Source organism: Sparus aurata, chromosome 21 (genome assembly GCF_900880675.1).
Source record: "Sparus aurata chromosome 21, fSpaAur1.1, whole genome shotgun sequence".
Classification (NCBI taxonomy): Eukaryota; Metazoa; Chordata; class Actinopteri; order Spariformes; family Sparidae; genus Sparus; species Sparus aurata.
The window spans coordinates 13680085-13703686 of record NC_044207.1 but is presented as its reverse complement, the minus strand read 5'-3'; the positions used below and the strand labels follow the sequence as shown (position 1 = coordinate 13703686).

Below are 23602 nucleotides of genomic sequence, written 5' to 3'. Positions count from 1 at the left end.
ATGTAATTTAAAGATCACAGAAATAATTCAGATTATATATTTAATTATAGAAAACTAAACTGGTGCTCTTCACTCTTTATCCCTCACAAAGTGCCTTACCACAAACGGCGCATTTGCTGTTATTTTGTCTTACTGAGACCAAATTTGAATATTGTAATGCTGTTCTGGACTGTGATAGTGTTTTTCTCTACTATTGACTGGACTGTGGACCAGTTATGGACTGTTAACATTTGCAACCAGGCCACAAGGAAACTGGATGATTTAGCAAAAAAAACAAAGCCGAATAAAAGTGACATAACTTTAAAGGCTGTTATAGCTATTTTTACAGGAAAGCCGCTGCATTTTTCCTCATCATTCCTGTCACAACAGTGTACTGATTTTTAAACAGTACACAGTACATCTCTATGCCTGGTAACCAGTCCTTCATCAAACCCTTTCAGCTTTCAGGAGGACATGAAATATGTTGAAAGACACTAGTTTAGTGTTGTTTAGAGGTCTGTCAGTGAACATTTAATAAGGAACCACAATTGAATACAGACTATTTTTCTTTGTTTCGCTTTTGTTCTATCATTTTTTTCACTCCCATCAAGGCTCTATATAGAGAATATATAAAGAAAGAAGATAAATCATAATAAAAAGGGCATTTGGGAACAAGAATATGCAATTGTCGAAAAATATAAACATTCTGAGGCAGGGCTGATATATATATCGTATCTCAAAACTGTCTCTCTCTCTATATGTATATATATATGTATAGATAGATAGATAGATAGATAGATCCTCATAAGTACCTTGGTGTAGATATTGTGACAATATATAGATATGACCAGTGGTAGTCATTAGATTTAAGCAGGTAAAAGCTATTACTAGAACAAATAGAACAGTTTGGTTGGAGTAGAAATGTTCATCACTTTACTGTAATGCAGTCTTTAAAACCAGGAATACACAACATTTATGACTATAGCCATATTTAAAGGTCTTAGAGACAATGATTACGTTTACATGCACAGCTTAGTCAGATTACAGCCATAGTTCAACTATGCTACTCAAGCTGGCATAGTAGTATACATGCTGGTGAGTAAATCAAATTATTGGCCGAAGCATGTCATACCGGTACGATAGGTGGCGCTGTACACATTTCAACTAGTGCTTATAGAGCCACCTCCGGCTGACCTCTTTATGTCAACAGTAACAACAAACTCTGCCTCGGCATTCAAGAAAGATGGCGTACGAAGAGCATGACGAAGCTACATCTTTGTACATTTCGTATATGGTGTACATGATAATTACACAAACTAGATGCACAATGGTGCTCTTGCTTGCGGTTATTTTGGAGGAAAGATGCCGCCGCCACCGCTGCCATCCTTCTACTTCCGGCTCACAGCCCCGGGAAACAAATCTCGAGCCTGCACAGAACGCAAAATCCAAATCCAATCTGATAGAACGTATACATACACAAGTAATGCGACTATCAATCGAATAATCTAGGTGTTTTAATCCGACTATGAGTAATCCAATCAGGTCCGATTTTAGTCAGACTAAGGTGTATACATGCATCTTAAAAATCTGATCATAGTCGGACTAACCCAGTAATTCTGTTTTCTTGAGTGTCATGCAAACGTAGGGCTGGGCGATATGGCCTCAAATCAATATCACAATATATTGAGCAACTCACCTCGATAACGATAAATGAACGATAAGTAACCCCCCCCCCCCCGCACCAAAAAAAAAAGGAAAACAAATCCTGTGTATTTACAGAAATGCCACTTTAAAGGACTGTAAAACTACATTGTAGTTAAGATTTTTATTATTTATTTAGTAGTTAAGAACAATTGATGAGCACACGATTGAACAGCTGAAAAGCACAGATTACTTGAAATGACAACAACTGAACAGGTTTAAAAGTATAAAATATACAGTCCCTTATAAACAAATTCTAAGTTTCTCGCTTCTCACTTTTTTATTTCTTCGAATTAAATCACGTGGTTGTACTGCAGGTGGTGGAAGAGGTTGGATGTAAATAAATAAACATTTTGAGGACTTCAGAATCAGAATCTAAGACATGAGACAAAATAGTAGAGAAGTTGACATTGCTGCTTAATATGTTAACCTCTTGAGCATTAGAGAACATTTTTTTACCATTATTTTCTTTATCATTATATATTTTTGATAGACACAGAATCTGTTTCAGAAGTCAGTGGGTCACATGACATGGAAGCTATTGAGAAAAAAAAATCAAGATTTCTGCATATTAATATTCATATAAAATAGAGGAAGAACTAAAGTACAATAAACATAGCTGTGTCTCATTCGTCCAGTTTACTAATACAATCTGCTGCTGGAGTCACTGGGCCCCATGACATGGAAGATATTGAAAGAACTGCAATTATTTTGTATTAATATATTTATGCTAAGTAATTCGATGACAGTCCCTAAATCAGTTTCCAGCGATTCAGTGCCATGTTCTGGGAGGTGAGCTAACCGTCCTCCTGCTGCTCACACTGGGTGAACCTCAGTAAAGTCGCGGCTGGACCCGAGTAGAGCTTAGAATCAAGCCCAACCCGAGCCCGTGCACGTTGTGTCCGAGCCCGGCCCGACACATTGAATGTAATTATGAGCCCGAGACCGATTTAAACCCGACAACTGTTTAATACGTGGGCTGTTATAACTGACGTTCTCGACTACAATTGCAAGTTGTTTGAACTACAGAAATCTTACACAAGTGCGCACTTAATGCACTCGACAAAGCCGACAAATGTTATTATCACGGACCACAACTTGATTAAAATGGGTTCACACCTCCGACTTTCCTCCACACTTGCTCAAAGTTAATTCTACTGTTTTTATTTTTTAATTTACATCGTCATGCTCCATGTTGCAAGCTACACAATCGGTGATGCTGGTAACGCGTTACTAGTTTTGTCATTTTAATAGTAAAAATATATATTTTTGCTTTCTTCTTGCGTCTCGGGAAGTGACGTCACGTACGCGAGAAGTCACGTTTCTCAGCATGAGGACACTCACGTGTCAGACCACGCAGAGACAAAAATGCAAACAACAATGGAGGGAGGAGAGAGTTGCGCGTTTTCTAGCTGGAAATACAGTCATTATTTTGAGTTAATAAAAAACAAAACACAAATGTTTGATCAATGGACCGGCCGGCCGACAGTGGCCTGTTGCAGCCTTTGAACGCAGCATCATTACACAAACTGTCCGCGACTCACAGCGAGAGTGGGTTCACTTGATCACTAACCTGGCACAGCTGGTTTTGCATCAGCGGGCGGAGTTTGCAATCAAATTAATGTAAAATAAGCACATCGGTATACGCTGGGGTAGATTAATCAAGTGGACCTAACATGTCCCCTGTCCCTAGTGGATGTTATGTCTATGACAACGAATATACCGACATGGCCAAAATGACGTCGGTTATTGTTGTAAATTTCGGTATCGGTAAATTTTCGGTTTATCGCCCAGGCCTATGCAAACGCACTGAATGTAGGAGAGACAAGCAAGTCACTTATGTTCATCAACAAGTATCCACTATGAACATGTATTCACTGTTGCCACTACAACATCATCTCAAATAAGATGCACTTGTTTAATCATAGTTTATTATTAACACCCTTAAGAAAAGCAAAGGCAGATCAACAATAAAAGGAATGCGAATAAAGGGATCCTAAAAACCTGATGCCTAGCAAAGCTGCAGGGACAGGTCAACCTTGATTACATTCACAAAGGTGAAAACTGAGATCAGCAATGATTGGACACTGACAGAGATTTTTTGCATGCTATGTGATGCTATGTTTAAAATTGAAGTGTTTGACAGAACAAGGCTAAAGACACTGTCTGCCCTTTTTCTTGCAGTATAAACCCTGTTACATTTTTGGAGGTGAAAGATAAATTTTTAGCAACATTGTGTTTCTCCTGTGTGGACTGAATAGATCCTCTGAGATTTAGCAGTCTCCTCCTCATGCCCTAATTTCTGCCCTGTCCACATTCAAGCTGCAGAGATGATGACACACTTTATTTTACCCCTCAGCGATCCGTTATCAGCGCAGTATAGATCTTTTTAAACTGTCATGTTCGCTGGCCATGGAGCAGAAATCTCTGAACTGTTTTTTTTCTTTATGACCTCTATGGAAATAATACATATTTTAGACAAAAGCAATTTCTTTTTCTCCCTTTGATTTTTTGTCAGAGCCTAAAATAGACTCCCATTTGAATCCTGAAGCCATTTTCTCCTGTTAGCACACATGTTAGCAGTAATAGTGCAAAACCCATAACAACTAAACACTGTTTGCAGCTAGTTTGACAAAGGGTTAAATTCCAGTGTTACTGTGAGTACGTAACTTCCTATTATGACGCTGTTCTAATTGGTATTTTACTACTTAAAGAATTAATAAGCTTAAGAGATTTGAAAATAAATTTAGTTGCTGCTAAGCTTCATCCTTGAACAGTGTCTTTTTGGCGATAGCGTCAAATTGAGTAGCAAGACTCTGATATCACTATGAGACAGTAGCTGGTCTGGATGAAGACTTACACCTGTAGTTTTAAACAAAATTGTATTGATTGCAGAAGTTTAGCTTTAGATTTATTGTATTCGACTTTATAAGACAGATGACAGAAAATCATATACAACTACAGAAATGTTAGTGGTGACACAATAAAGTCAGGATGTATCACCATTGTGAATCCGCCACATATACTATATTTTGTGTCAGGTTATTTCAGCTCTCAGTTGAAGCTATATGATGTTCACATCAAGTTAGATATTCAAACCCAAGACTTCATGTTTGTTATGGTGGCATCATTCCAACAAATGGTGGCAGCTCAGCCCGACATTTAGTATTAAGTATCATTTGTACAGTGTGTTTGAGCAATAATTGGCTGCTCAGCGTGTGTTCGTAATGACTGACCTACAGATGAGTCTGTGGAGTTGAGGTATAATGACACACAGTTTCTAATGAAGACCATTTTGTTTGTTTTATGTCAGAGTGGCACTGCTGAAGAAGAGTGGCGAGGAGGACTGGAGGAACCGGATCAACAAGAAACAGGAGGTGGTTAAGGTGGCGTCCACCGAGGAGCAGGGTCAGCTGTGTGAGACAGAGCAGAAGAAGGTCAGTCTGAACTACACATCATAAATATCTCAAATCATGTTCACACCAACAATAACCCTGGCATACACAAATATAGATACAGTATATTTGATTCAGATACATCATTTTTTCACACATTTGTGATATCTTTGAAATGTATTATACATTACTGTACAAGTATAATATCTAAATCTAAACTGGCCTACAACTTGTATCTTTTCATTTATTCATCTTCTACTTTAGACAACATCCATAAAGCAAGCAGCAAAATATATAAAATAAAACAGTTGGTTGGTCATCCTGTAAATTGAATCAAAAGGAAATCTTCATGATGATTTTAAATTATTACATGTGATTTTACTGTTAAATAATCAATGTGGTTAAATCTGAGTTTTATAAATCTTCAAGAGCTGCTATCTATGTGATTGTTTGAGTAATGGACATAATGGAAAGATGCTTTAAAGTAGAGAAAACCCTTAAATCTCTGCTACACAGCTGGTCCAAAAAAGCAAAAATTAGCATAGATTGAAGTTAGGTTTTTTCTTTGCACCCTGTACCATTGACACTGGATTTAACAGATACATAGTCGAAAGTAATCAGTAAACACAAGTGCCACATTTCACACCCCATCCTTCATGGTTACCATGCCAGCTCCTCTCCTCGCTCTCTTAGCTAAGTGCTCCTTTCATTTCCTCCTTTACTCCATCTGTTGTTTGAGCCCAGTGGTCCAGATCAGTGTAGCATCCAGCCCCCGTAGGCTGTAAACCAGGAAGCATATGGGACAGTCTGCTTGAAGAATTATCAGTCTGGGGTTTGGGGGAATAGACTCTCCTTTTTATGAGATCAGATTTGGCTAAGCTTCAGGCTAAGTTTAAATAATTACTTTGAATGCTTAATTGAAGGAAAGAATCACTTATTATATGTATTTATATGCATCTTTATTGGTTTAAACAGCAGCTAGAATTTAATATATAAGATCAAATAACCTCTATTTCAGGATTTAAACTTTTCACTGCAGCTCATCTACTTCACATTAGTATTCTGTTGGGCGAAGCTGCCTGCTTAAACCCTGGATGGTAATCCTCCAGGCAGTCTCACCCCAAAAACCCTTAGAGCAACAATGGTCTCCCCCCTCCCTTCCTCTGACCAAGTACTTCCCCTGTTTTTAACCCCTCAGGAGGAAGGGGTGGTCGTTCAAGACTACTCTGCTGTGTCAGTGTCTGTGTCTGAACAGCTATGGGTAAGACCCGCACAACAACTCCAAAACCAATCAGCTTCATGTGGGACCTGCGTTGTCCAATCACAGCTTTGTGTGCACATTGTGTGACTGACTGTCCTGAATCTGTGAATCTTTGGGTGCCCTTTAACTTTAAACGGTGGGATGATAGTAAAGAATTTGCTGATGCTTTTCTCAGATTTTTACAGAGGCATTGATTAATCATTGAATTTAAAGCGAATTGAGAAAATCTCAAATCAATGTTGTTTTGCATTTTGAATTCATTAATGTTCATCTCAGTAAAATAAGCATTAATGGCCAGAAACATTAGTAATATTCTGGCCTTAATATTCAAGTGTCTTTCTTCTGTGATAGCTAGACATTTGTAGTTGGAAACAACATAACAGCTTTATTAGAGAATGAATACATGGGAACATAGAAATCTTTTCAGGTGCATAAATGCCATTTTTTGTTGCAATTGAGAAAAGCATATCTTTAAAGAGAGGGTTCATCCCAAAATGAAAAATACACATAGCAGGTGTACAGTTGTATGCCCACTCTTGAATATAATAGAACTGGATGACTGCTCAAAGCACCTAAAGATGCATTTGAAAACTCAACAACAATGTCTCTTTACGGATATCATGGCCTAGTTACTCAAGATAAACGACTGTTGTGAGCAGTTTCATGTACCATCTATCTACCAAACAACCTAATCACTGTGCAGAAGGAAGCATGCATCTACTCATGGGGCCCAGGCTGAGCACCATGTACACATTGATGGCATCCATCTTGGCTAGCCACTATGATGCAGATGCATAGCTCCTACATGAAACTGCTCAACACCATGTAGGACAAAACAATTATTATTTGATTCTGGGGTGAACTGTCCCTTTTAAGTATAGATCAGTAGTTCAGTAGGGTCATAAGATAAATCTGAGGGAAGAATATTCTGTTAATTTTTAGGATATTTATTGTCGCTTTTTTACCTGCACCACAGTTAATCTTTTTAGCTCTTAAGGCCTTATAAGAATATGTGGCTGTGAATTGTTAAGAATCATTATATGTGTAGATTTTATATTAAATCTACCAACTACAGTTTGACTTATGGTCCCACTCTCTGGAATTCTCTTCCACATAAAATACGGTCTGCTACAACAGTGTCTTCTTTTAAAAGTAAACTAAAAACATATCTTTTTTCGCAAGCTTTTAGTTAAGTTTAAAGAGTGTATTTTAATTCTGTCTCATTTGTTTTAAGAATTTTTTTTTATTATCATCTCCCTTTTTAAATGATGATAAAAATACATTCTTGTGTGATTGTATAATGTCCTAAATGTTTTTTATTCTATTTTATTTATTTTTTTATTTTATTTTTTTATCCTATATGCAATTTATGTTCTACAATGTATCTTTGTTTTAATTTCTTGAAGCACATTGAGTTTACGCTTGCCGTATGAAATGTGCTATATAAATAAATTTGACTTGACTTGACTTGACTTAATGCACCTGTAAGCTTTAGGCTGTGCTTTCACTGCACTGGTAATGTAATATGTGACCTTCTGTGACTGTGACAAGCTGTGCCCGTCTCAACTTACAGAGTGGCAGAGGGACAATGGCTTCTGCAGTTTGGTGCTTTTCTTACTGTAGAAATCTACTTTATTCAAGGACCTTTGATGATTTTAAGTGCATTTTTATGTGTGGATGCATGGCACTTCACTAGCAATTTCACTTCTTTTGATAAATTGATGCTTGCAATGTGCATTTAATTTGTTTGTTAATGTTTGTTTAATGTTGAGAATAACGTAGAGCTTTACGATCAGGTCTGGAAGTTGAAGATCAGCGAGTAGTTTAACAACTGTCCTCTTGCATTCCCGGTTTCTGGCCTTCTGTCCTTTGCATCCTTCCTTTATCTTCCTTCCTTATCTTTCATGCTCATAATTTTTTCTCCCATTTCCTCCTTTCCTTTGTTTCACTTATCCATCCACCTCTTCATCCTTAGGAACCTGTTTTCTCTTCCACCTATTCTCCCCCTATCTCCCTTGGTCAAAAGTGTCAGTATATTGACCATCATAGTCAGGTAAGAATATGCACCTGGTATGCTTGAACGCGCTGCATGGACTGGGCTCTTATCGTGTCTGCTTGGTTTCCAGCTACTGGTGTGAAAGGCAGTTTAGGCACTGTTGATTTGTATTTGGTTCTGACTGCATGAATACAGCCCAGCGCCAAGCGAACGATCCTGCTGTGGAATAAAGACGTTTATTAAGGTTAGAAAGGACATGCACCTAGCACGCTTAGGTGCCTCAGATCTTTTTATAGGTGCTTGGTTTGACACTGTTGCTACATGAAGGAAAGTGTGGATTCATGTGAAGTTAAAGTGAAGCTGTTAGAGGTGATTTAGTTTTCTTTAGTACTCTTGGATAGTAGATGCAATGGTCTTTGAAAAATGTTTGGTTTCGCTCCACAATCTAGTTTTTCCATGCTGCTCATAAACCTGTTTTGAAAACATGGCTGAAAATACTCTGAAATTACAGCTGACAGTAAGCCTCATTGTGCAGAGTTTATAGTTTTGCATGCATCACTTGCCACTTTAACGTAGTAATCTTTCATAATTTGATAATTTGTTCGATTTTCACTGGTCTGTGCAGAAGGCGGGAGAGGAGATTGAGGCCAAGATGACCATTGAGGAGAGGAAACAGATGATTTCAGTCCGTGAGGATTCCTGGAAGACAAAGGGCAAAGGAGCGGCCAATGATTCTACCCAGTACACTGTGGCCGCACGTATGGTCAAGAAAGGTCAGTGCACAAATGTGCTGATATCCACCCGTCTTCAACGAAGTGTACACTATTTGAAAATGCCACAGGCATGACTTTTATGCAAAAATACGCCCAATACGTTAGAATAAAAGGTCCTACAACAGTTAGTCATTGTTCCACATGCACTTTCCCTAACACAAACTCAGATTTGTTTCCCAGTATTACTTTTTTGTCAACTTACTTTAAATTTAAGTTCCTAGTATGATTATTTGTGGAAAACTTTTCATGCTCAAGTTGAAGCAAAAATCAGCTCTGCAGAAGTTCACTTCACATAAAATCATTTTCTAGTCTTTGTCAAACTTGTGATTTTTTTCTTGACCATCTGGAGCTGCTAATGTGTGAAGTCACCAAGTGCAAACTCCAAAGAGACACTTAATCTGAGAGCTGAATGTTAGCATTACATTTTGAATTGTCGTGTAAATGTTTTTGTCCTTGAATAAAATGATAATATCTTACTTTTTTCTTTTATACAAAATTAAGTGGATTACTAATTATGTTTTAATTTCTAATGCAACATGACTATATATCCATTGTATATATATATATATATACATATATATATATATACATATATATATATATATATATATATATATATATATATATATATATATATATATATATATATATATATATATGTTGCATTAATATAAAGATAATAATTTCAAAATGTACTAGTACAGGCAGACAGTTATCTTTCCTTGTCTTTCCACACTGTCAGATTTTTTGCTCTATCTCCTGTAAATTTCTCTGTCTGTGTCCACAGGCCTGGCAGCCTCCTCCTCAGTTATCAGTCCCATACTGTCACCAGTCTCCACCAAACTCAAGAGCAGCTCGCCTGCTGTCAACAAACCACAAGACGGTGAGACAGATTTCCTCTGACTTCACTGTTACAGCTAAAGGCGCCACAGTCAGAGGATTTTGCATATTGCCACTGTATATTGTTTAAGATTTTAAACATGAATAGATTGAAGTTAATGTTCACATTTGATGCTGCTTTAGCCAGATGACTCCCTGTTGAGCTTTTTATTCAGTTCAAAGTTCAACATTAAATTGATAATTATTGAAACAAGCTCAGAAATAATACAATAAAATAATGTTGATTAACTTAAAAACCTATTAATTGGTAAATCATAGTGAAACAGGCCAAATAATGTACATCATCATGATGTTTTTTGTTGGTTAAAGATAATTTGATCTAATATGTCAACATAAGTCAGTCAGATTCATTGAATGATTTCATTTACAGAAATTGAGGCCAGACCAGACATGGAATCTGATAAGAAACTAGACAAGTTGGAGAGCTTCTTGGGACGTCTGAATAGCAAAGGTAAGCTCTACTTTAAGATCCTTCAATCCTATTTTTATAAACAACCTCTTGAGTCATCTTCACAGTACCAGTATTCACCTCTGAAGAATTTTTGAAATACAATTCCTTTTCATTTGGTGGGTGGTTGCTAAGCATGCGGCAGTCCTTCATCATCTTCATCATCATTCTGTTTCTCTCCTGATAATTCTACCCTGGATGTGAGTCGATTTCATTATTGGATTAGGACCTAATCTAGTTTCTCTCCTTCCTTTTCACTGTTGATCAGTGGCAGGTCTCCAGGAAACCACCATAACAGTTACCGAGAAGGCAGTGAAGGAAGTGATGAAGCTGGATGACGAAATCTTCTCCAAGTTCTACAGACGCGTTGCTGAATTTCCACGCATGCCCACCAGGATCGAGATTAACGAGGATTTTGACACCATATTCGGTTCTCAGGGTCCAAAGTATGACAATATTGAAGCTTCTAATGATTCCTGACTCATACATCTCATTCATCACCTGCATGTGTGCTTATATGCTTCTCTTTGTTTTCAGGTTGACCTCAGCCATGGTGCAGCATAAGCGCTCGGTGCGTCCATCCAGGAACGTACAGTCATCCAGAAACCCTCTGAAGATGCTGGCGGCCAGAGAAGACATCAGACATGAGTACACTGAGGAGAGACTGAATGTGGCACAGCTGGAGAGCAAGAGGATGAAGGCTGAGAAGAGTGAGTGTAGGGATGACTCTGTGTGTTTATGCACAGTATGTGTGTGTGTTTGTCATGTTGTTTGTTGTCAAAAAATTGGAAACATTGTTGTTTACAGCCTACAAAACTACATCAGTCTCAGCCTCTTATCGGATAAACAGCTCTAATTGGAATGCAGCCTCATGTGACCCACTTCTGTAGCACTGTTAACAGCAGGGATTTACTTTCTTTGAAGTTTAATGAAGCATTTATGTTATTTTTCTACCACCCCCCCCCCCCCCCCCCCGCCCAGAGCTCCATGCTTTTATAAAAATGTGTTCTTTTTCTCTTTCCAGTTAATAAAACCTCTGAGTACTCCGACGCTGCTCTGGCAGGTCTGGCCAGTAAAGAGAACTTCAGCAGCGTGAGTTTGCGCAGCGTCAACATCTCTGAGCAGATGTCCAACAACAGTGCCGTGCCCTACAAGAACCTCATGTTGATGCAGATCAAAGGTAAAAAACCCTGTTTGACTCTGCTGAGCAGTACAGTAGTATATGATTGGTTTTACCTGCATGACCCCTGCCGCCATCTTTTGAATATTCTTTCCTGACACTTTTTAGACTGATGATGGATGTCAACATTTGATTAAAACCTAGACTGACGCTAACCAGAACTGTCCACCAACAATCTATCCAATACAATGTTTTGGAATAAAAGACATTTCTTGGCCCATATGCTTTAAAGGAAGGATACTCAGCAGAAAACTGTTTCCTCTCCAGGTCGTCGTCATGTTCAGACCAGATTAGTGGAGCCAAGAGCATCATCTCTGAACAGTGGCGACAGTTTCCTGTTGGTCACTCCAGAGCACTGCATCGTCTGGATTGGAGAGTTCTCAAATGTTATTGAAAAGGCTAAGGTCAGCCCTTTACCTGTATCACAGCTAACTGTTTCCTATACCCAAGAGCTTTGGTTTGTCCAGCATCAAAGCTACTGTTGTAATATTGGCATTCGAACATAGATGATTCATTGATGATTCTGCCTCTCATTTTCTTTCCCAACACACACACACTCTAACGTACACACATTAACACACACGGACACAAATATCCATCTGTGCTCCTCATCCAACACATGCTTCCAGGCTAGACTACAGCTCTTCCATTTCCCCAAAGGAGGTCCGTCTAGACACTTTCTGATAAACATTTGTTTTTCTCTGACTCCTTGTTCAGTGCTGTTTACTCATTGTATTATGATTTTGTGCACAAAAACCCTCCAGCAGTATTCAGCCAAGACTCAGCCTGTTCTCACCACATCACCATCCCTGGATTAATTGAGAAAAGTCCAAGCTCCTTGTTGTTTACATCAAAGTCAACATTGAAACTTCAATGTCTCTGTCACTATTTTTTTAAAATATATGTTGTGTGTATATATATATATGTGTGTGTTTCTTTACTGTAGGCAATAGATTTAGCCACCTTCATCCAGACAAAGAAGGACATGGGCTGCAGGGCGAGCCAGGTTCAGACCATCGAGGAAGGGGTGAACCCACAGGGTCCAGATACCCAGCATTTCTGGACGATCCTTGGAGGACAGACTGCTTATCAACGTAAGACATGAACCCGTAATATTCAAACTTTCTTGCAGGCAGTTTGATCCCATTTACAATAGATATTATAAAACATCTTTATCAGGACATGTTATTCAGATAATTAAAAGTGCAAGTTGAATGGTTTAAAAGTGCCAAGATCAGAATCTGATCACATCTGCTTGACAACATCAGATCTTAAGTAGGTGTTAATGCAATTTGTACAGCGTGCTGGCATTTATACACAATGTGACATTCATACAGATGTTTGTCTTTAGTTAACGTGAAATATATGTTTGAATTTAGGAAATGAGCACATGAAAAGTCTGAAACATAGAATTGTTGATTATATGTCTACTCTGAGACAGGAAAGTGCCAAAAGATGTGTTATTCAACAGAACTGTGTAAAATTGAAAGCAATAAAAGTGACAGTTAATGATTTAAGAAATAACTCATGCACTAATCTGTGGAGCTGATCTGCTGTTAACAAGGCATATACATGTTCAACAACTCACAAAACTCCTGTTTTCATGAAGTGTGGGGCTAATTTGCTGTCACTTACAATTACTTTTACACAGGTTTTGATATATAGGACAGAGAATTGATCTAAACGAGGACAACATGAATGTGTTAAAAATGCCAGGCGTAAACCTAAAGGCAAGATTGGATTGTTTATTATCTGAAATATAGGATACAGATCCCATTTAAATTACAGGTGTAAATGATGTTTGACTTGTCTTATAGTGTGTGTAGAGATGTTCTGGTAACACTGGTCCTTTTTTACGAGTGCTTTAGGACACATGCATACAGTTACACTGACATTATATGTCTGTCCGATTGCATCGTAGCGGCAGGTCCACCAGAGGAGGATGAGCAGTTTGAGAATGCCATTGTAGAAACCAACTGTATCTTCAGACTGCTGGATGACAAACTAGTCCCTGATGATGACGAGTGGGGGAAGGTCCCACGCAGCTCTCTTCTTGAAGCCAAGGAGGTCAGTGGGACTTTTTGTGGGTCCACAAAGTCTCTGAACACCCTTTGCTTTCTTGTTTCAGTATATGGATGTAAAGGATGTGCTGTCAGTTTTTCTAACCTGGATTAGATCAATATAATATTTGACTATAAGCAACTGTGGTGCCTTTGAACTGTGTAGTGTAATGTTGCACCTACAATATGCAACTTCCTATTGTGTTATAATGTAATTAGAGTTTCTGAGAGTAGACTTTATGGCAACGAGCTCTGAATGTCAATTTTTTAAATATTTCAGTTTTTCAAGAGGAGCTTTTTTGCTTCAAGCCTCTTTTAATTTGTTGCGTAGCAACAGCAGGTGCCACTGCGAGTACCTCCTACATCCATCTGTGCACTGCTGCTGCTGCTGAAAAATTAAATGGTTACAAGAAACTGTAGCTAGGGGGTCGCTGTAGTTACATTGCAATGTTGAAGTGTTTTACGGTCAGTGTTTTTTTCTTCATCTATGGACTTATTAGTTTAGGTCTGTGCAAAACTGTTTATGATTTGTGTTTTTATGTTATATTCTATCTTTTTTTTTAAATTAGAATATTCTTATACGGGCATCTGTTGAGAATGAATCAGCTTTGTAGTGTTAGTAATGACAAACAAACACAATTGACTCACCTATGCTTCCATATTTTTTGTGCTGTTGTGCTGTGCATGCTGCAGGTGTTGGTGTTTGATTTTGGCAGTGAGGTGTACGTGTGGCATGGTAAAGAGGTGACTCTGGCCCAGAGGAAAGTGGCCTTCCAGCTCGCCAAACACCTTTGGAATGGGATGTTTGACTACACGTGTTGTGATGTCAACCCGCTGGACCCTGGAGGCTGCAACACACTCATACCCAGGTAGGAAACACAGACACTTGTTTTATCACTAGCTGTAACATTTCATTAACATTTATCCTGTGATGGGAGGTGAGTCGCATAATGTGACTGTGTAAGTCCATAACCCCCAAACACAATAGATACAAATAGATACACAGATAAACACTTTGTATTTTTGTATTTGTCAGAACCATCTTTACTATAAATCATTCCTACATGATCCATGACAACTGCAGCTGCAACTGCATAACCCTTCTAGAAATGTCTAAAACTAAAACTGGGCTCATAAAATTAATAAGTAAAAGCCACAAGCACTCTTATGTTTGTTTTTATCTTTAGGATTATATGATCATTGCCAGCATCCTTCATATTTGTGCCTCAGCAATTATATACTTAATCTAAAAAAGAAAAGCGGACATAACAAACTGCTGTCCTTATAATTACTTGCACATTCACACTCACATGTATGTAATGATCTTTGATTTAGCATGAAGTTTAATCTTGAAATCTTTTCTCTGTCTCTTTGTGTGTGTGTCCTCACTAACAGGAAGGGCCAGGGCCGCCCTGATTGGGCGATATTCGGCAGGCTGACAGAGCACAATGAGACAATCTTGTTCAAGGAGAAGTTTATGGACTGGACCGAAGCAAAGTTGCCATCACCAAAGGAAGTCTGCGAGCTCATACCTGAGCAGAAGGTGCATTAAAAGTCACACATGTGTTTTCTTTGTCTCCCCTTCTATTTATTTATTGGACTGTGGCTCAAACTCAAACTCAAACTCAAACTCAAACTCGGTTAATGTTGCCAGGAAATGTTGGTTACGCACTGGAACCAAAACAAACAAAAGAAGAAAGTGGATGCTGATTCGAACCTGAAGTAACAAGAATTGATGCATGTGTATTTATCTGTGATCTTTGTCCCTCTTTTCTCTCAGGAGGCCCCGGGGCGAGAATGCCGACCTTACAATGCCACCCTGATGCTGCCAGTCCTCCAGTCGTCCATTTCCACAATCCTGGACGGGGTAAATGTTGGTCGAGGCTACGGCCCAGTGGAGACTGAGGATCACATGAGGACTCAGGAGATCAGCACTGTGTCAGTGGACGTCTGGCACATCCTGGAGTTTGACTACAGCCGTTTGCCACGGCAGAGCATCGGCCAGTTCCATGAGGGCGACGCCTACGTAGTCAAGTGGAAGTACATGGTCAGCACCTCAGGTCAGTCACTGTGGTCTTCATATTCCGACAGAAATAACAACCTCTAACCCAAACCCAATTCAAATATCACACTTAACAAAGTTACAGAGCACTAAGTTTTGTTGTTTTAACTAACGGTAATCTTTCTTACTGAACACTAATGAGTAAAACACAAGTTGCCAGCTGTGGAAAAATAAGCTTCTTTAGCCACAAAGACAGGCAACAAAAAAAGCATCATTGTTTTAACAGAACTGACGATATAGAATACATTTTTCATGTAGCGTTGGGTCTGTGTGTCCCAGTTGGTCGTAGGCAGAACCCTGAGGTGAGGAGCACCGGGCCAGGGAAGGAGAAGTGCTGCTACTTCTTCTGGCAGGGTCGACACTCTACCGTCAGCGAGAAGGGGACATCAGCGCTGATGACAGTGGAGCTGGACGAAGAAAGAGGGGCTCAGGTACAGGAGATGAGGCCAAATAACAGAAACTTCAAATGTATCTAACAGGAATGGAATTGTGGCATAAAAACAGCTACAAAAAACTTTGATGTTCACTCTTACATCCCAGACACCCACTATACCCAATAACCTTCATATTAAGTAGCTGAATGTGTGAGCTAACAACTACTTTTTCCTTTTCAAATCAGGTCTGTATATACTGTGTGTAGTCGTGTGTGAAGTAGTGTTTTGTTTGCATTAGTTTCAACATCTACACTCTGTCTACACTTTTAGGTTCAGGTGCAGCAAGGAAAGGAGCCTCCGTGTTTCTTACAGTGCTTCAACGGAGGGATGATCCTCCATGCTGGCAAGAGGGAGGAGGAAGAGGAGAACACTCAGAGTAAACATTGCAACATTTCTGCTTTTCATTCTACTTATTCATTTGTCCACATTCCTGATTCTACAAGGCACAGGGGTTTTTCAATGCCTTAATTGTGCAGATTATTTACAGATTGCATCAGACAGCCACAGTCAAAATCTGCGCTCCTTTATTTTTCCTGCATATTTTTTAATCAAAGTAGAAAAACCCTTATAAAACATAAACTTTTGGAGCTTACCATCTTAAAACCTATATTTCTAGAGTCAGTTTAGAAATGCAAAACAAAAAATACAATCATTTTGGCAATGGTTCAACCAAGTTCGATATGCCATGGTGTTTATTCTGCATTATCTTGACAATTAAAAGACTTAAAATTTGAATATAATCTCTAAATTGGAAATAACCTTATAAATAAACTCATACCAACCGTTATAAAAGCTTTACTGATGTGAAAGTAAAGCACATAATATGTCAGTTTAATTTTTTGATTTTATATAGGTCATGTATGTGTATTTTCTGGAACACTGAGATAAATGAAAACTTTATTGACATCTCTATGATCATATTTTCTGTGTCCAGGTGAGTGGCGTCTGTACTGTGTGCGGGGCGAGGTGCCGGTGGAGGGCCACCTGCTGGAGGTGGCATGTCACTGCAGCAGCCTGCGTTCCAGAGCCTCCATGATCCTGCTCAACATCAACAAGGCCATCATCTACCTGTGGAATGGCTGCAAGACGCAACTACACACCCGCAGTGTTGCAAACACAGCCGCACTCACGATCAAAGAACAGTGAGTTTTTATCCGGATATGTACGATCACTTTCAGTAAATCAACACCAATTAAAAACTGCTCTGTTTTCCTCTGATTTCTCTCAGGTGTCCACTGGAGGCCGGTCTTCACAGCAGCAGTAAGGTGACAATCCACGAGTGTGATGAGGGAGTGGAGCCTCCAGGCTTCTGGGAGGCTCTGGGGAGAAAAGACAGGAAGGCCTACGACTGTATGCTGCAAGGTAAAGCCTTTGTCCATGTACTGTAGTTATTTAGTGATACATGTACTCCCTGTCTCTTTGTCAGACATATGATACATCACATAGATACATCTTGTATAGTTATATTTGACAGAAATTGGAGGGGTCATGTATTTTGACTCTGTAATAAGGCACTTAAGATTGACCAAAAAATTTTATGGAGGACAAATTTCAACCTTTTCAAAGGTCTGTAGTGTGGCTGGATACTAGTACACCGAAAATATAGTCTTAAATTTTGTCTTAAAATATTATTTGAATCTTACAATATTTAGTAAAAAAGACCAAGACTCAGGCTCAAGATTTGTAAGCAGAGACAGTTCTTGATTCAATAAATCAAAAACTGTCTGCTTACAGAGTTTTTATACACACTGCCAAACCAAGGTGTAAGACTAAGCTGGGAGGAATGATTTATCTCATTACATGTTGTTTTCTGATTTTATTTTTTAGATCCAGGTAAATTCAACTTCACCCCACGGCTTTTCCAGCTGAGCAGCACATCCGGAGAGTTTGTGGCGGGCGAGTTCTTCCACCCGTCCAGAGCTCCAGACCTGGTCAGCTCTCTGCCCTTCCTGCAGGAAGACCTGTACAATGCACCACAACCGGGTGAGGCATGGGGACAAAGTTACTGCAGTAAATACACCACGATGAAGCGCTTGAATTACCCTGATGCATGCAGGTGTAATTTAATGATAAACTGTTTTCTCTCTCTGACAGCGTTGTTCCTGGTGGATAACTTCCATGAGGTTTACCTGTGGCAAGGCTGGTGGCCTCAGGACAGCGAGAGCACTGGCTCGGCTCGAATCCGCTGGGATGCAGACAGGAAGTGTGCCATGGAGACCGTGCTGCAGTACTGCAAAGGTTAGGGTAATGTGTATGATGCCGCTCTAATATATTCTGATTTTAAAACAATATTAGGGATGCACTGATAGCGTCACTGACAACAATTTGGCAGATAGCTGATGCCAATACAGAAGAGTTTTTTTTGTTTTTGTTTTTGTGGTGTTTATTTTGTTTTGATGTTATTATATTTGGTATATACTGGTATAACTACCAGTATGCAATAAGGTAGTCAAGTCACATTTTCAGAAAAAAAATGGTGCAGTTTCAGTAAAGAAGTGGATTTTTATTGACTGTGACTTTAACAATGTGATCACAATTAACACTGTCTACTCATTTATTTCTAAATAGATATATTAAAAGCATATGAGTTTATCCCCTTAGTGACAGGATTAAAAGTAAGAAATAGTGGTGAAATTTGTGTCATACAAGCAGTTTTCATAATAAAGTTCAGAATTATTTAGATAATTTTCTCCTGCAGAGAAAAATGAGAAGAAGCCTCAGAAGTCGTATCTGATCCACGCTGGTCTGGAGCCGCTCACCTTCACTAACATGTTTCCGAGCTGGGAGCACAGAGAGGACGTGGCTGAGATCACAGAGAGGGTCAGCAGCACACACATTAACTCTTCACCAAACATACTCTCACTTGTATTATATTATATAATCATGATGTCAGTGAGCTGCCAGGATTCTGCTAACATTTAGAGATTGATGTCTTCGTCAAGTTTGTAACTTTTCTACCAATAGTATTCTTAAAGCCAAAAGCCTGAGCTTGCAAATACTGATGAAAAAACATATAGTACACAGATGATATACGTACAGCCTCTCCCATCACTTCAAACTAATCGTCCAAATTCCTGCTGTCAGTATAAAGGACGTCATGCAGTGTCCTGTGTTTTGGCTGCAGGAGGCGGAGGTGTGTAACCAGATCATCCTGGTGGAGGACGTGCTGGCCCGGCTCTGTCAGAACACCTTCCCTCTGGCCCAGCTGCAGGCCCGTCCACTCCCAGAGGGAGTCGACCCGCTCCGCCTGGAGATCTACCTGTCCGACCAGGACTTTGAGGTTATTAAACACACAAACTCTGCAGCTCAAACCTGATTTGACAATTTTAATTTACTGTCTATTGGTGTTTTATTTCATTGCACTCCTGAAATGTTGTCATCATTATTATCCTCATATATTATATTGCCAAAGAAAACCTAATTTTAATGTTTTATTACTCGAGACAAATTAATGCACAGTGATCAGGGAGATGTGGGCACATTTGTTGATCGAGGGTTAATTATTTAAGCCAGCCATCATCATTGTCTTTGAAAGGAAGAATCCACAGCAAGTCATTTAACACAACTATTCAGAGGAATTTTCCTCTGAGTCTCTGCTGGATCACTGCAACACCTCATTCATTTCATCCATCCTAACTCCATCTAACTCTCACTTTACAGACAAATTTGTAGGTGGATTCAGGTAAGAAGAGCTTCTCATGTGACTCATCAGCATTTGGCGACTCTCTCTTCTTCTCTCAGGCATGTCAGCACTCTGTTTCTCTCTATGAAAACTCTCTGTCACTCTTGTTTCACTGGGGCTGGTTGTAGAGGAAAGTATATGCGCTCGGCTGCACGATTACGTCTGAACATATCAACCTGATTACTTACTGTAGTCCTGCATATCAGCTGCAGTCACGGAGGATTCAGCACTGCGGCTTCTTTACAAAGGAGACCACAAATATAAAGTGACACATGAACCAAATGTACACCCCATTCCTGCTAGGAAGGAAAGAGTCGTTATTAGCAGGGCGGTGTTAGCTTTAGAGTCAAAATGACAAGTACTTATATAATTGCGTGCATGTATATCATGGAGAAAGTCATACTTATTCACATGATGTCTCATAGACTCCTACTATATTAATTTGTCACAAAATTATTAGCATCTGTTTTGATGATATTTGTTTGTTTACACCACTTTGCATTTTGGTTAGGATTTTTTACTATTTTCTGACATTTTATCAACAGAACAATTCAGCAATCAGCTGAGAAAATAATGTGTAGATTAAAGATACTATTTGTACGAAAAGTAGATTTTTGAGTCTCATTCCCAATTCATCAGAAACTGATGCTAGTGTCTGATAGCATCAGTTTTTAGCGATCTGGTAGTTACACTTGAAAATCGACTATTCTCACAAATAGCACCTTTAATCTGTAATGAGTTGCTGCCCTTTAGTCATTTTTGATCACTAAGGGAATTTTTTTTTTTAATTATTATTATTAATTTATTTATTTTTTCTAGCAGGAATATGCTTCCATGTAACCCTCAGTGATAACCTGGGATTCGACAGCTTTCAACACATTTCTTTCATATGAACAATTAAGAGTGTAAATTAGGTGATTAAACACTCACATTTATACTACTGTGATAAACGAGACACGTAATTGTGCAGCCCTCATTCCTTTCTTCTCCTCTTTAAGAAGGCGCCTCTGCTCAACACCTCTCTCTGCTACTGCTGCTGCTGCTGCTGTTACTCCTCTCTTCACACACACACATGCACACACACACACCTTCCACCTGAGACTCTTTCCTCTCAGTTCTAATAAATGCACTTATGATTCACCATCAGCTACACTGCAGTCTGACTCACTGTCTGTCTGTGGAGCACAAAATGGTGGCATGAAAACACTGAAACAATTCAGCTGTCTTTGAAAGATAGAATCGGTTCGCTGAGGTTTTGGACCACAGTAATAACCCTCTGAGCACGAGACATATCGTTACAGTTTACATATTTTTGTGTAAATGACTACCAGGTACAAGAAGTTTGGGAAGTACAACATTACAGAGAGGATCCCTATAAAGATAGACCTTTTTGTTTAACCAGAAAAAGCAGCTATATTGCTCTCGCTAAATCCACCATTTACAAAAACACTAATTTTGTCATTGTACAAAAAGAACTGATGCAAAAACAGAACAAAAATCACCAGAATCATCTCTGTTCGTAGAGCCTTGGTCAAAATGAACCCGTAAGTCATCAAGTTAGATGAAAAGTTGAAAATATTATGAGGGGAGGAGCACGTAGCATGTAGAGCAGGATTATTTTCACATCTAACCTGCATGGGTGGATTAAGATTAAGAAATACAGTTAAACAATTATAAAATTACTGTTTTTGTAAATGAAGTCTGTCTCTGAAGAGATCCTTTTTGTAATGTCAGACACTTAGAATAGTAATTTGTTGGCATGTCAGTACCAAAAACAAACACCTTTGGTTTGGGTTTTTGGTTTAGTTGTTTCCTGTTTTACTATTTTTAGTTTTATCGTCATGTGTCATTTTTTGTCTTTCCACTTCCTGTCTTTGTCTCTTTCCAGCCCTTTTTCTGTTTATCTGTGTTTTATCTGTTAATCATTGCTGTGTAATTAGTTCTCCCCTCACAAACCGATTGTTTTCCTTCTTTGTACCCCATGTCAGTCCTGTGTTCCCAGTGCTTCATTGGCTTCATTTAGTTTTTGTATTTTTGTTCTTCATTAGTTCTCGGATTTGCCCCTGCTGCTTCTTCAGTCGTTGCTGTCTGCCAGTTCTGTTGTTTTTGTGTTACAACTTTTTTTTAATCAAAACTCACTTTATGTTTTTCAACCTGCCTGCCTTTGTTGTGTCTGCATTTGAGTCTTCACCTTTGTTTGCCAAACGTTAACACTTTTTGTACCTATTAGTTACACGCTAAAACATGTAAACATAGGACCCAGATTAATTAAGGGCCCCTGATATCTCCTTTAACAGGTATAAAAACATGAACCAGATGAGTACAAAATCATTCAACATATTGTTTTTTGTTTTTTTTTGGTGTTTAAAAGGCTGTTAAACATAAAAAATACACTTGGCTTGAAAGACATAAAAAAAAATTAATGCAATTTTAAAAAATGACAGACTCACTGAGGTCTTAAAACTGCATTATTGTGTCTTTTTGGTCTTTATCTTAAGACACAGGAGAAACATCTATACTTCCTTTGAAGACCCTGTTGACTCCCCTGTGTCATCATCGTCCGTCGTTCATTCTGTGTTTATCTCTTCTTTGATTGCAGAAAGCTTTGGAAATGAAGAGAGAAGAATACGAAAGTTTACCAGGGTGGAAGCAAGTGAATTTAAAGAAGGCCAAAGGACTGTTTTAAGGAAGTTTTTAATAGAAGATGGTACGTGAAGCGAATGAAAAGTGGACAGTTGAGACGAAGACAGGAAATACAACACAAACCCTGTTTTTGTGGTAACATGCGAGGACATTAGAAGAGAACCTCAAAATGTCTGAATCTTAAGAAAATTAACATGAAGGATGAGACTGGAGATGCACTCGCCTTGCTTATAGTCATGTTTTACCTTTCATCTTTGTCATTACATAGTTAAATTGAATTCAGTCGGTTAAGAGAAGGTGAAAACACCTCGCTTTGGTTCGTACTTGGTGTTTGCAAAGTCACCGCTCATGGACTTGAAAACAATGTGCACACTAGGACGCTTGGTGTCAGAGTGCCATGCTATGGTTGTGTATGTGTGTGCGATTGTATATAATGTTTGTGTGTGTGTGTGTGTGTGTGTGTGTGTGTAATGTTTATATGTTTACATGTGTGTAGGTGCGTCTGTGACTTTGTATCTATGTAAAAACAAATCCTGTCACGTCAGATGTTGTGAGGAAACTTGTTTTTTTTTGTCTACAGTGTCTGAATGCTGTCAGGCCACGTAGGGAACTCATGTTGCTTGATCTTGTTTGAAACTGCTGAAGTGACTCTGACTCACTGAGAGCAGAGATGTACGAGTTGTAATTTAAAGGTTTGAGAAGCAGCGGCTTGATGAATCTGATTGTATAGTGCCTTGCTTTTTGTGTACAGTTTATATACAGAAATTCTAGTCTGCATTTTTAAAGACTTTCTTTGTGATATAAGACATAGTGTATTAAATCACAATAATGCTCAACTCAAACCACGTGTCATTCTTTGTCTCCTGCTTCATACATTTAAAGGGAATTCAGACCGTATATTAACATCAGTCATGAGTGATCAGACCACAAGCAGACAGCTCTACACCGGTCAGTTCACATCTGACAATAACGTCACTTGAAAAGCATCTTACTTCTTACATGTACATTGCCTCCACAAACAGACAGATCTTTTGATACAAAGAAATATCATGTATAAAGCTCGCCAGATTTACAAGACCGCAAAAATA

General features: G+C 38.8%; 1 protein-coding gene across 4 annotated transcripts in view; it reads left to right on the top strand.

Annotated features, from left to right (window-relative positions):
• LOC115572625 (supervillin-like) overlaps positions 1-23356 on the top strand; it is a 54188-nt gene extending 30832 nt beyond the window's left edge. For all 4 annotated transcript variants that reach the window (XM_030402936.1, XM_030402939.1, XM_030402937.1 and 1 more), the window contains 24 exons: positions 4994-5117; positions 6274-6336; positions 8312-8389; positions 8958-9105; positions 9893-9988; positions 10376-10456; positions 10722-10899; positions 10991-11163; positions 11478-11633; positions 11901-12037; positions 12580-12727; positions 13555-13700; positions 14387-14562; positions 15089-15236; positions 15474-15753; positions 16035-16186; positions 16460-16565; positions 17124-17331; positions 17418-17551; positions 18017-18172; positions 18284-18427; positions 18888-19009; positions 19314-19469; positions 22471-23356. In XM_030402936.1, the coding sequence (XP_030258796.1) occupies positions 4994-5117; positions 6274-6336; positions 8312-8389; positions 8958-9105; positions 9893-9988; positions 10376-10456; positions 10722-10899; positions 10991-11163; positions 11478-11633; positions 11901-12037; positions 12580-12727; positions 13555-13700; positions 14387-14562; positions 15089-15236; positions 15474-15753; positions 16035-16186; positions 16460-16565; positions 17124-17331; positions 17418-17551; positions 18017-18172; positions 18284-18427; positions 18888-19009; positions 19314-19469; positions 22471-22557 (3397 nt within the window). In that variant the 3' untranslated portion in view covers positions 22558-23356. The remainder of the gene's footprint in view (positions 1-4993; positions 5118-6273; positions 6337-8311; positions 8390-8957; positions 9106-9892; positions 9989-10375; positions 10457-10721; positions 10900-10990; positions 11164-11477; positions 11634-11900; positions 12038-12579; positions 12728-13554; positions 13701-14386; positions 14563-15088; positions 15237-15473; positions 15754-16034; positions 16187-16459; positions 16566-17123; positions 17332-17417; positions 17552-18016; positions 18173-18283; positions 18428-18887; positions 19010-19313; positions 19470-22470) is intronic.
• Positions 23357-23602: the final 246 nt, after the last annotated feature.